The sequence below is a fragment of the Oreochromis niloticus genome, linkage group LG4 (genome assembly GCF_001858045.2).
Source record: "Oreochromis niloticus isolate F11D_XX linkage group LG4, O_niloticus_UMD_NMBU, whole genome shotgun sequence".
Taxonomy (NCBI): Eukaryota; Metazoa; Chordata; class Actinopteri; order Cichliformes; family Cichlidae; genus Oreochromis; species Oreochromis niloticus.
The window spans coordinates 22,874,685-22,886,937 of record NC_031969.2 but is presented as its reverse complement, the minus strand read 5'-3'; the positions used below and the strand labels follow the sequence as shown (position 1 = coordinate 22,886,937).

At 43.1% G+C, this 12,253-nt stretch overlaps 1 protein-coding gene across 4 annotated transcripts in view; it reads left to right on the top strand.

The window, feature by feature from the left end:
* Positions 1-12,253, top strand: part of kcnt2b (potassium sodium-activated channel subfamily T member 2b) — a 43,987-nt gene that overhangs the window by 18,226 nt on the left and 13,508 nt on the right. For all 4 annotated transcript variants that reach the window (XM_013269565.3, XM_005468685.4, XM_013269562.3 and 1 more), the window contains 11 exons: positions 166-228; positions 960-1,008; positions 1,407-1,466; positions 3,913-3,987; positions 4,248-4,331; positions 4,804-4,898; positions 5,596-5,776; positions 7,975-8,139; positions 9,332-9,468; positions 10,010-10,073; positions 10,991-11,099. In XM_013269565.3, the coding sequence (XP_013125019.1) occupies positions 166-228; positions 960-1,008; positions 1,407-1,466; positions 3,913-3,987; positions 4,248-4,331; positions 4,804-4,898; positions 5,596-5,776; positions 7,975-8,139; positions 9,332-9,468; positions 10,010-10,073; positions 10,991-11,099 (1,082 nt within the window). The remainder of the gene's footprint in view (positions 1-165; positions 229-959; positions 1,009-1,406; positions 1,467-3,912; positions 3,988-4,247; positions 4,332-4,803; positions 4,899-5,595; positions 5,777-7,974; positions 8,140-9,331; positions 9,469-10,009; positions 10,074-10,990; positions 11,100-12,253) is intronic.

Sequence of the window (12,253 nt, the reverse complement as noted above, 5' to 3'; positions counted from 1 at the left end):
CAGTGTGTGTGTGTGTGTGTGTGTAAAGTATCCCGTAACTTTATGGAGGGAGAGAAAAACAAGTCTGGAAACTGAACCTTTTAGTGGCTCAGTCCAGTTTTGATGAAAGCTGCTGGGATGAAGACGTCTTATTCATTGCTGTTCATGTGGTTTTACCCCCTGCAGTGTGAGCGGAGTTAACTGCACCAAACAAAACACGTCATCCCGTCCATGGAGTGAGTTTGACTGGTAAGCATGCAAGGCTTTAATTAGGAGTGATGGCTTTAGCCTGCAGACAAGAACCATGAAACCATCCTGGGATACTGTGATCCACGACACCAGCTCTCCGGACGGAAATGTTGTATAATGCAATCAATGCGACTTCACTTAACTGATGCAATCCACAATGTTGATATTAAACATTACTGATCCACCTTCGTTTATCACCATTCAGCTGTATGGATTACCTGCCAACATAATATGCATGCAGTGCCTGTGCAGCCTAATCAACAGTGATCTAGTGAAGACAGAGTATCTAATATACAGCAGCAAAGAGAGAGAAACCAGGAGGTGTGTTTGGACCTGGGGCCTTGCCCTGTCTCCTGCTCAGGGACCTATTGATCTAATTGGTGGCTGATGACATTGGCTAAGCTCTGGCTCCAAATGAATAAGGAGCCTGACTCAGTGAGCTCAGGAAAGGGATGGGCCACCTCCTGTTCCAGGCAGTAGACTTGTAGCATCGTGCCAAGCAGCCTTAAGCTCCAGGTTCTTTTTTTTTCCTCCGAGGGGAGTGGGGGGTTACTTTCCTTTAACCTCTTACAATATGATAATTATCCAGTTATGATGATTATACAGTATTATCAGCACAGTTAGATTAGTCTAGTTTAATTTTAACAAGGTCTGCCTGTTTTTTTTCCCCTTTCTTTGTGGCATCTGTCTCCTCCACTTTGCATTCTTCCCTTTTTTTTCCACCTCTGCAGGAAGCTAATCATCTGGGTTGACAGACCTCTACCGCTGTGGGCATTGCAGGTTAGATACATCCGTAACATTCCCATGTAAACAAGGCCTCCATTTTTATGTCTGATCACTTCTGCATGCACGAATGCACAGAAGTCAAAATATCTGCGTTCGCTTTATCAGTTTATTGCCAATTAAATTTAGGTCACATTATTTCAGCTCATTCTTACTTGACATATATTTACAGTTACAATGCGGTTACCCACACATACATATAAATGTACATCAGACACCAGGCTGTCTCTTGCTTCACTTAAACCTGTTCCTTCTGAAGCTCAAACATCAGCACACCCACTGATTCCACCCACGCTCCCCATCTCTGCGACTCCTAATTTCTGTGTCTGCTCTCCCTCTGTCTGTTTCTCCACATTACTCTCTCTCTCTCTCTCTCTCGCTCTCTGTTTTTGCAGGTGCTTGTGGCTTTCATCAGCTTTTCGGAAACTATGTTACTCGTGTATCTCAGCTACAAGGTGAGCCACTCACATGACCCCATTGGCCAGCCTGTTTGTGGTGGTGTATGTGGGGGATTTGCATGGATTTATGATGCTTGATGGTGGTGACTGTCCACTGGGCACTTCTGTTGTGCTATTAAAGTTGAAGTGATGGCATTCTGTCTTTCAGCCATAGATCATTTTTACATTAATGCTCCTCATGACCTCATTTAGTAAAAACAACAATATTATGTGCTGTGAGCTTTGACACCATGTGATGTGTAATCGATCAGGTTAGAGTTTTCTTACCACGCTGCTGCATTTAATTTTTTAAAAATGAAGCTGAAGCTTACAAACTGTGACCTTCGGTGGCATCTAAAATCTCTTTAGTGGATTAAACAAGATTATCTCAATTGATAAAATGTTCTCAAAAGAAGATTATTTACACCTGCAGTCATTTATATTTGGGTGCCACAGCTCTGCTGCCCCTGAAAGCTAAGGTGGGGGCAAAAAACTCCATGTAGTCAATGTCCATTTGCTAAAAGTCACAGTCACTCAGTCACAGTCAGAACCAACATGAAAGGAGGATCTGTGATTGGAGGTGGGTTGCAAAGTGGCTTTCAGATGAACAGCAACTATGGTGTAGCACCCTATATGAGATATTCCCCGGATGTAGAAAATAATATGGTAAATGAACTGTTTTCTGTGCTGCTGCTACTACTACTACTTGAACACTCAAAACACTTTATACAACGTGTCTCACTGACCCATTTATACAAACATTTATGCAAAGACTCTTGCACAGTTATGTTAGATAGCCAGCCTCTCTACTTTGACGATTTGGCTTAAAACTTTTCTTTTGCATAAAGGTTATAGTTAGGGCTGGATCATGACTCTCAACCCTCCCTTAGTTATGCTTCAACAGCCCTAGGCTGCTGAGGACTTCCCATGATGCACTGAGTGTTTCTTCTTCACTCACCTCCTTTAAGTAAGTTTGTACACCACTCTGCATTTAATCTTTAGTTATTATTAACCTCTGGCTGTCCTCCACAGTGTTTCTCCCTCCCCTCAACCCCAATCATTTGCTGCCCCTCCCTGAGCCTGGCTCTGCTGGAGGTTTCTTCCTGTTTAATGGGAGTTTTTCTTTCCCACTGTTGCCAAGTGCTTCCTCATAGTGGGCCTTCTGATTGTTGGGGTTTTCTTTCCGGTATTTTAGAGTCTTTACCTTACAGTATAAAGTGCCTTGAGGTAACTGTTGTTGTGATTTGGCACTATATAAATAAAACTAATTTGAATTCTACTGAAGTAAATTCTCACTCTTATGAATGCATTGTGAGCAGATCAAACCACCAACCTTCCAATTAGTAGACTCCCTGATCTACCTCCTCAGTCACTGCCACCCTAATATAGCTACCTGGTATCAGCTGAGCCATAAGCTTATGTGGCCTGGGGCTTGACTTCATACCCTGCTTGAACTAATGCTATACCTGTTTTGCTGGTAGATTGTATAGTTTCCATTTCTGGTATAATTGAGCAATGAGTAATTAATTAAATTACTGCTGTTGTGCAACATGCATTAATTGGCACAACTCTCACCTTGGAAACGTGCACGGATGTACCCTGCTGCTGTGTGACATCTGCAGGTATAAAACAAACCAAGAATTACCAGCTGGAAGCAGCAAACCTCATCTCCTGCTCAGTTTTTTTTTTCTTTTCTTTTTCAAATTCTGGGTTGTAGTCATTTCTGGTGAGTTAATGTGACCTATCGAAGGAAAGTCTTTTTCACCACCACTCTAGTTTTTTTTATTTAGTTTTTTTATGTCATTGCTGTTTAGGGCACTCCCTGAAACAGGAATCTCTTTTAGAGAACCAAAAGCAGATTTTCTAGGTACACCCTAATAAATTGACATTTTTTGTTCCCCTTTGATGCTGCTCCTTTGCTCTTGCATTTGGAAAGAACCTCAGAGCTCCTTGAGGCTTCCTCAGCATTGTCCTGTTATGGACACATTTGAAACACTTTTGGGGAGGACCGCCCTTCTCCAGGCAGAGGGAAGGCAATTCATCACTGTGTGTCTGGATCTGAAACTATAAGCTTATAAGGCGCTCTCTCTGCAGATTGCTCTGGAGGCTAGAGACCTTAGCATTTAGAGCTGACTGATTCCTGTGGACATAGCCTGTGCCTGTCCACCTACACTAGTCAGATTCAGGTCAGCCATATGCAGGCGGGAGAGACATAAAAACAGCTATGGCTGACATCTTAATTGAGCAGAAAGGCTTAGTGGAAACTGAGTAATGCTGCTTCCTTCCTCAAAAGACACAAGGGAGTCAGACAACCCTAACACACACCCCGATTTATTGTATGGTGCAAAAGCTCATCAATTTGTTCCCCTGCACTTTGTGGTACCTGGGCCTGTTATGTGTTAATCTCCTAAGGTCGCCAAGACAATGGAGTTTCCTGACCCCTGTGTGTGGTTTGTGTTTCCAGGGCAACGTTTGGGAGCAGGTACTACGTGTCCCTTTCATTCTGGAGATGATCAGCGCTGTTCCCTTCATGATCACTGTAAGTGGAAGGATACGCATTACTGAGCACTGACGGCACGGGGAGTCTCTGCAGGCAGCCATTTGTTTTGGGCTTCAACCACTGTAGTCCCACCCACCTATGAAAAACAAAATCACACATCGCTATCCAATACCTGAAACTGTGAGGATATCACAAGATGCACAGAAACCCCTTTACTGCCAGAGACCATGACTGTGTAACATATGAAAACAGAGCGATAAAAGCTAAGTAGGCCTAAGCATTTCTTTTTCTCTCGGCAGGTGATTTTGCCATCCTTCAGAAATCTCTTCATCCCTGTCTTTTTAAATTGCTGGCTGGCCAAGCATGCTTTGGAGAACATGATAGTAAGTGGAGCACAATGTCCCTGTCCATTTTTTTTCATCTCAGCATCTCTGTTATGCTATTTTGTTGGCATGCAATTGCCCCTCTCGGTTTCCCATTTCAGCTCACCAGTTTTATCTTAAACACTCTCCCACAAAGGTAAATCAGTCAGAAAACCTTTATAATAATAACATGGATTTTATTTCCTGAGGCACTTAACATTCCCTCCCTCAGTCAGTCCAATGACATCCAGCTAAGGCTGCTTCACATTATTTGGTAACCTCCCTCTCCTGCTGCTTTTTATATTCCAGTAATTGGCAATGCTTATCTCATTTTAGTGCATTTCAATATTCCTGCATGTTTTTTTTTTCATTTAAGGTTGTCCTGCTGTCCATCAGCTACATTTTATCCTCATTTTACACTTGCACAATGCAGCACTTAGCTTGTTGTCATTTACATACATTGACTCCTATCTGTCTCACCATCTCTCTGCAGAACGATCTCCACAGGGCGATCCAGCGGACGCACTCAGCCATGTTTAACCAGGTGGTGATACTTATCAGCACACTGGTCTGTCTCATGTTTACGTGGTGCGTACCCTTACTGCTGACATTACACTGAGAGCCGGGGGCAAAAAAGCGCAGGCAAAAAAAGGACATTAGATAGAGGTTGAGTGGGAAGCGAAAGGTGTCGCGGCCATGGATGGAGTGAGAAAGGAAAAGAGGGCGAGATGGACGACCATTAGTGTGATACATGCAAAGGCAAAAAGAGAGAGAGAGAGAGGAGAATGAAAAATGAAGCCACTGGAGCTAAGAGAGCGAAAGGCAGAGAGCAGAAAGGTAATTGGTAACTGTAAGAGTGAGATAGAGTGTTGAGATGACAACTGGCAATTTCTTCAGTGCAGTGGAGGATGTGGCAGCTTGCTGGTGTGAAAGCCTGAGCTAATCCAGAAGTTCATTCACACAGTATCTCCGACCATTTCAGGGTTTGACATTTGCCTGTTGACTCATCTGTCCCTTAAAAATTATGATATTATGCACAGCCTGCAGTCGCACACCTATTCATTTTAAAGTATACCATGTTCGACAAAGGCACTCGGGCGTGCATTCACTCCCATTTCCACACATTCAAAGTCACACATATAGGCACAGGCGTGAAAAACAGTTCTCCGTGGATATTGCCCCCCCACGAGCACCCATACCTCGCCGAGCAAAGTAGGTGCCTATGGCCTAGGTGTGAAGTCTCTATCTCAACGATGCCCGCTCCTTTTCCTTATTCTCTCATCAGCATTTGCGGCATTCAACACCTCGAGCGAGCGGGCAACAACCTGACCCTGTTCGACTCTCTCTATTTCTGCGTGGTCACCTTCTCCACAGTGGGGTTCGGCGATGTCACCCCACAGATCTGGCCCTCGCAGCTCCTGGTGGTCATCATGATCTTTGTGGCACTCATTGTGCTCCCCATCCAGGTGAGAAGTGAAAGCGATGAAGTTTGAATGCAGTGCAAGTTTAAACAGCACTCAGATGAATTTAAATAAAAGCAGTGGCAGCAAAAATCATTTCGTCCATCCCCGTCGATTTTTTTTCAAGCGACCAACAGGTTCGAGCTCTCCTTCAATTTGTAGTGAGGTAAAAAATAAGAGATAAACTAGCCACAGATGTGTCTAAAACTCATCAGAAATAAGTTAACATTTTTCTTGGTACACAACACATAAAGTCTTCCTACTTAACACTAATAATTTTTGTGTTTCCCCCCATCACACAATAATGTGATGACTCACTGCAGCCTACATAGATTTGCAAGACTATTTTTATTCAGAGAGCAACAAGAGTGTCTTCCATACTCACTCAATTCCCCAAATCCCTCTCCTGTCATTTAACTGCTCCACTGAGGGAACCTCATGACAGAGAATTGGAGCGACCATTTACCCACACACACTCACACAAACACACTATTTGTACAGCGACTGATAAAAACACCCTGACAAATGCACTAGTCCCTCTGTATCCTAACAGTTGTCTCTCATATTTGTGTAAAGCTTTTATCCCTGAGGTAGCTGCACTAGCTGTTTGTCTCCCGAAAGACTCGAAAGCGAAAATAGGATAAATTTCCACTGTGTATATACTGTACCTGCAGTTAGGAGGTTTTTGTGGGCAGGAATTCTCACGCTCTCACTACTGCTACACAAGTGATGACGCTACAAATTGTTGCTAACTTTTTTTCTCTGTTTTTGGTGGCATCAAATACGCAGACACACACTGTACTGTAGGTGTAGGACTGCATCCTACACAAGCATGATCTCACTATTTTTATTATTTATCTGTTTTGTTTTGTTTCCACGAGTGAGGGCTCCATGGTTGCAAATAACTTCACAAATCATGACCATAAAGACAACTTTTCTTAAATTTGCACTTGCATGCTGTTGGTTACTGACGTGGTTATCATGTCATCCTCTTCGGCCCCTCACTCTATCTTTCATCCATAAATACCTTTGACATTTAGAAACTGGCCCACCCCTTTGCCCTCTCTCCACAAACGCAACTCCACCCCCACTCACTCTGTGAGTGTGAGTGTGTCCTTCTGTCTGACTCTGATCCTGCCATGACCAGACTCCAGGTTGCACAGGAGAGCCGCAGAGCACATCAGGATTCAGCCATTGCTCTGGTTCTTATTGCTTCCTCTGCTGATTTTTCCTGTAACTGTCCCCAACACACTGCAGGAAATCCACCTCTCTTGCCAAGACATTTTGTGCAATTTTGAGCCTCAAAAGGATCATTATTGTAAATACCATTAAAAAAAAAAAGAAGTCAGAAATTTAAGCCAATTCTCTTGTTTAAGATTCAAATTGCCCAGTGTGGAGAAAAATCTCTATACTTTTATAATAGAGTCTTGATTGTTGTTTCATCAAAAGAGGACAGAATAAAACACCCTTTTACCCTTTAATAAGCCGACATTATCTCAACATAAAGGTGATCACATTTATCTGGGCCAAAATGATTAGGTCATAGAGAAAAACTGCACACGAATGAAATGTGCCCATTGAATTCTGATAGATGTAGGTGTATGGCCAGAAACATCAGCTAATAAACTTAAAAATCATGAAAATATGTGTGTTCAGACCAACAACAGCATCAACCATGATTCTGTGGAGAACTGCTTACACGGAGTGAGACGAAATTGCATCATGATAGTTCTTTCTGGACCTGCTGGAATCACCGGGGGAACAAACAGGATAATAAATGCTCCTTTTTTTCCCCTCAGACTGAATGAAGTGACAGGTGTAAAATAGCTTGTTATTTTGCTGTGGAAATCTGCAAGAAATTAGATTACTCTTACATCTGTTAAAACCTCAAACTACCCATTTATTCGCACAACTTTCCAGAGCTCAGACAAAAGAAAATCTCTCTGTGGAGCTCTCTTTAAGCCTACTGTTCCATGCCCTGCCTTCCCATGCTAATATCCGCTATCATGTTCCATTCATTTGCTATGCTGAACTAACTTCCACTTATCTTAATTCCTCTCAAACACTCTCCCTGATCAAATGGAAACACTACATAGTGCAGGGCGTTGTTTTCTTTTCATATACCACCTGGCTCCTCCTTGTATCCAGGCTAACTTAATCCAGTTTCCATCTGTTGAATGTGATGGATGTTTTTCTCAATGCAGTTTGAGCAGCTGGCCTTTCTGTGGATGGAACGACAGAAGTCTGGAGGAAACTACAGCCGCTACAGGGCACAGACGGAGAAACACGTGGTTCTGTGTGTCAGCTGTCTCAAGATCGACCTCCTCATGGACTTCCTCAATGAGTTCTTCGCTCACCCCCGGCTACAGGTGTCTCCAAATGGTTTTAAGTAGGACAAGAGGGAGGTTGGGGGCCCTTGTGTGTGCACATTTGTTGTCTGTAATGATCCTCTCCAGGTGCCAGGTCGACTGAGTTTAAGGCAGAGAATGAACTTTGCAGTAGGAAGAATTAAACCGCTATCTTATTCATTTGAATGAATGTGTGCATATTTATTTGTTTCTTTGGGGGTTATTTTGATTGGTCTGCTCCACAGGTGGGGTTTAAAGGGAATAAAATATCTATCTAACTATCATTTATAGTTTTGGGGCTAAATCTAGGACTCTACCAGGGTGGCTTTGCGTTATTCGCACTTCCATTGTTTGAGATAAGCAGTTTTAGCACCTGTCCACTTTATTCTTAATGGCTTTTTCTGCCCTGGAAGCAGTGCTTCTAGCTCACCTCACCTCCTCATGCCATGCTGAGGTACCAAAAAGTATTCACAGGCCCGCTAGTTCGGCAGTTTCTCTCGATCTTCTTTGCTAAACCTCTCAAGATCCACCAGGTTGGTTAGGGTATAAAATAGGGTACAAGTGAAGCTCTGTGAATACTCTCTACATGCACTATATAAGGAAATCTGAGCAGCTCAGCACAAAAGTAGGAAAAACAGTTCCATATCCCTAAAAGCTGATTCTGTTCATCTGGACATAGTGTTTTCAGTTGGAGAAACAACCTCACAGCCCATTGTTCCTTCAGTGGTGCTAGTTTCAGTCATTTTCAATCATTATCCAAATGTACCGTTTATAAGGTTGGTGAAACCTGCAGTCAGCTGAGACTGAAGAAGTCACTTGAATGAGTGACGAAACGTTTCTCCCACTGAAAACGTTACGTCCAGATGAACAGAATCAACTTTTAGGGATGTAGTTACCTGGATGATTGAGCATGCATCAAGATGCTTATTCCATAGTTTTAAATCGGCTAACTTCATTAATTTGCCTCCTTTGATAAGAGGATCCAATAATGTAACACTATACATATTATGCAGTGGTTAGTGTAGCTATGATCTAATTAATTTGATGTATTTTCATTTTTTTGTGTACTTGGAAATTTGGATTTCATTCATTAAAACATTTATAACTAATTAAATTCCAATTCAATGGCAAGCTTGACAGCATTTCCTCAGTGTTACCTAAATATAGGTTAGAATGTAGGTTAACACCCGTTCCCGTGTGTTTGTGTGTGTAGGACTACTATGTGGTGATCCTTTGCCCCGCGGAGATGGATGTCCAAGTTAGGAGGGTCCTTCATGTCCCCCTGTGGGCCCAGAGAGTCATCTACCTGCAAGGATCTGCCCTCAAAGACCAAGACCTGATGAGGGCCAAGTGAGTCGCTGAGTCAGAAGTAACCTATTATTACCATCACATCAATCCAGCCTCGAAAAACAAAAATCCACAACAGACCCGAATTTAGACACCTCGAAATGAAAGGCCGTCGCGTCTGCAAGCTCGAACTCGCAATTAATACCTGTAGCACCTTCAGGCCTGTAAGTAACAGCTGTGATTGCGGTTTGAGTCATATTGCATATTGTTTGGCCCCTGGCTTTTGATAATACAGACGCGGCACCCTAGGCTAGCTTCACAGAGAAAGAAAAGAAAAAGGAGCACAAGCCTGTTTGTTTAATCTCCCCGTCTCCTCGCCTCCTGCTATCTCATCTTTAAATGGCGTGGGCTTGAAAGACACATTGGTACATTTGTTGTTCTATTGTCCCACTTTTTTCCTCTTTTATCCTCTCGCTCAATAACATGACAACACCCTCCTTCCTGTGTTTCATGGCTTCCCCAATTCTCTCTCTCCCCCTCTCTCTCTCCCTCTCTCTCTCTCTCTGGCACTCCCAATGCTACATGCTGTACTAACTCCCTCCAGGATGGACGATGCTGAGGCCTGCTTTATCCTCAGTAACCGGTTTGAAGTGGACCGCATTGCTGCTGTACGTGCCTCCCCGCTTTCCTGTATTGCCACAACTCCTCACACTGCAAAACATCAGTATATTCAGACTTAGCAAAATAGCAGTTTTCTTTGGTATAACTTGGCATTCATTTCTAGCTCGATTATTTCCCCTAACATATTAATTGCAGAGCAAAACAACTAAAACTGGGAGTAAGAGAAAAACGTGCTTGACATTACTGAGCAACTCTTTAATAGTCATATTTTGTAAGCTGGTGTATTACTAGAATAATATCACTATCTCATTTTTAAAATATCAGCGTTCAGGCAATCTCTCTCATTTGGACTTTTCAAGGTCCGCTAATTGTTAGCACACCTTTTCATTCATCACGAGGCTGACATTTTTAAGTTTCAGTGAAAAACATCAACAAGTTTTTACTGGAGAGCCACGAGATTTGACACGGAAGTTATTCTTCCATTAACATGTAGCGACGATGCCCTTATTTTTCACCCAACTGATCCGTGAAGTTGAAATGTCAATTTAGCCATTTCTTTGGTTTGTTGTTAGTACCCGCAAACTACTTTGTGTTTTTTCCTTGTTAGTAAATGCTAGCAAGATAACCTTTTAGGTCAGAGCGCCGCTGTGTCAGAGTGCAGCCTTGCGCAGCTTTAAACTCCTGTTTTTCCTTTGACTGACTTTTCAAAATTTCTCTCAGGGCTAGTCTTCCTGAGCTCACTCTCTCCATGCTCTTGCCACAGCCTGTCATAAAATGTCAGAATTTTATTACTCTGAGATGTTGCACGGACCATTCAGTTGCTGCATGCAATCAGTGCTTTAAGGGGATTATTATAGCCGAGCTAATGATGGGTTTCTTTCTGTTTTTCTCCCTCTGCTGCACTCTCACGCTCTCTCTCTGCCACTCCATTTATCTCACTACTCTCTGTTTCTAATTTTCTCAGGATCACCAGACCATCCTCCGAGCATGGGCGGTGAAAGACTTCGCTCCAAACTGCCCCCTTTACGTCCAGATTCTCAAGCCTGAGAACAAGTTCCATGTCAAATTCGCAGGTGGGCAGTGAGTGTGAAATCAAATTATTGGGGATGCCATTGAATGAGGCATTTGAATGCAGCTACTATTATTTGATCACACCAGGATGCAGGAAATAATGAAATGGTGCCTGATGGCATTGGCTCTACAAGTCTCTAGAGCTCTAGTGGATGAAAGAGCATTCTTCCAAAATGGTATTCCCTCATTTAGTGGACGTCTGAAACCTTTCCCACGGGTTGAGGTCTGGTAAAGACAAATGGACTGCTTCTGATAAAGAGCTTTTCTTACTCTAATTGAGTACTCAAAGCACTTTATACAACATGTCTCAGTCACACAACCACTGTTTTTTATAGCTAAGTGCTTTCTATCTCACATCCACACTCCAACAAACACATCAAAATCATCTCAGGTTTCAAGGATACTTTGGCTTGCAGACTGGAGCAGTTAGGCGTTAAACCACCGGCCTTCCAATTAGCAGACGACCTGCTTTACTTCCTGAGCCACCGTCACCCCGAGGTCATAGCATGTGGTAGCTATTCAGAGACCCCTCACGCTCTGTGGATAGTGGCACTGTCATTCCGCTCACCACTTCACACCCTCTCGCTGTGGGGTTCAAGTATTCAGGGTTTTTTTTATTCATCGTCTGTCTGTGTGTTCTCCTGCTCCAATTTGACAGTTGATTTTGCCCAATAATGTGACTGGAATTGCGTTGTCACCGGTGATGATGCATAGCTGTCTAAAAAGACAGACGATTAGGTAAGCATTTTTACTTTGCTTCCGCAGAGAACATTATGCTCATTTTGGAAATTTCACCACAATTTTCGAGTGTGCGTCAACAACTGTCATGCTAAACCTGGATCCTTTTTCCATCAGCGGGCTGCTGCAGCAGCAGCAGAGCTCTCTGTCCTTTCCTGCTCTAAAGAAGTGCCGGACAGATTGGCACAGCTTGGCTGTAAGCCTTCTGAGGGTTTCTGTGAGTTTTTACATTGCCTTTTGGAGAGCTTCCCTTCTTCTCTGGCTCAACAGAAGACGCCAGTCAATCATCTGTGAGTGAAAGAAGAGGACCCAAACTCTCTCTCTCATTCTCTCTCTCTTACTGTCTCTATCTCACTCGGTCGCTATCTCACCCTTTCCTCTCTCACACATCTCTCTGCCTACAGCCCTGGAGAAAGTC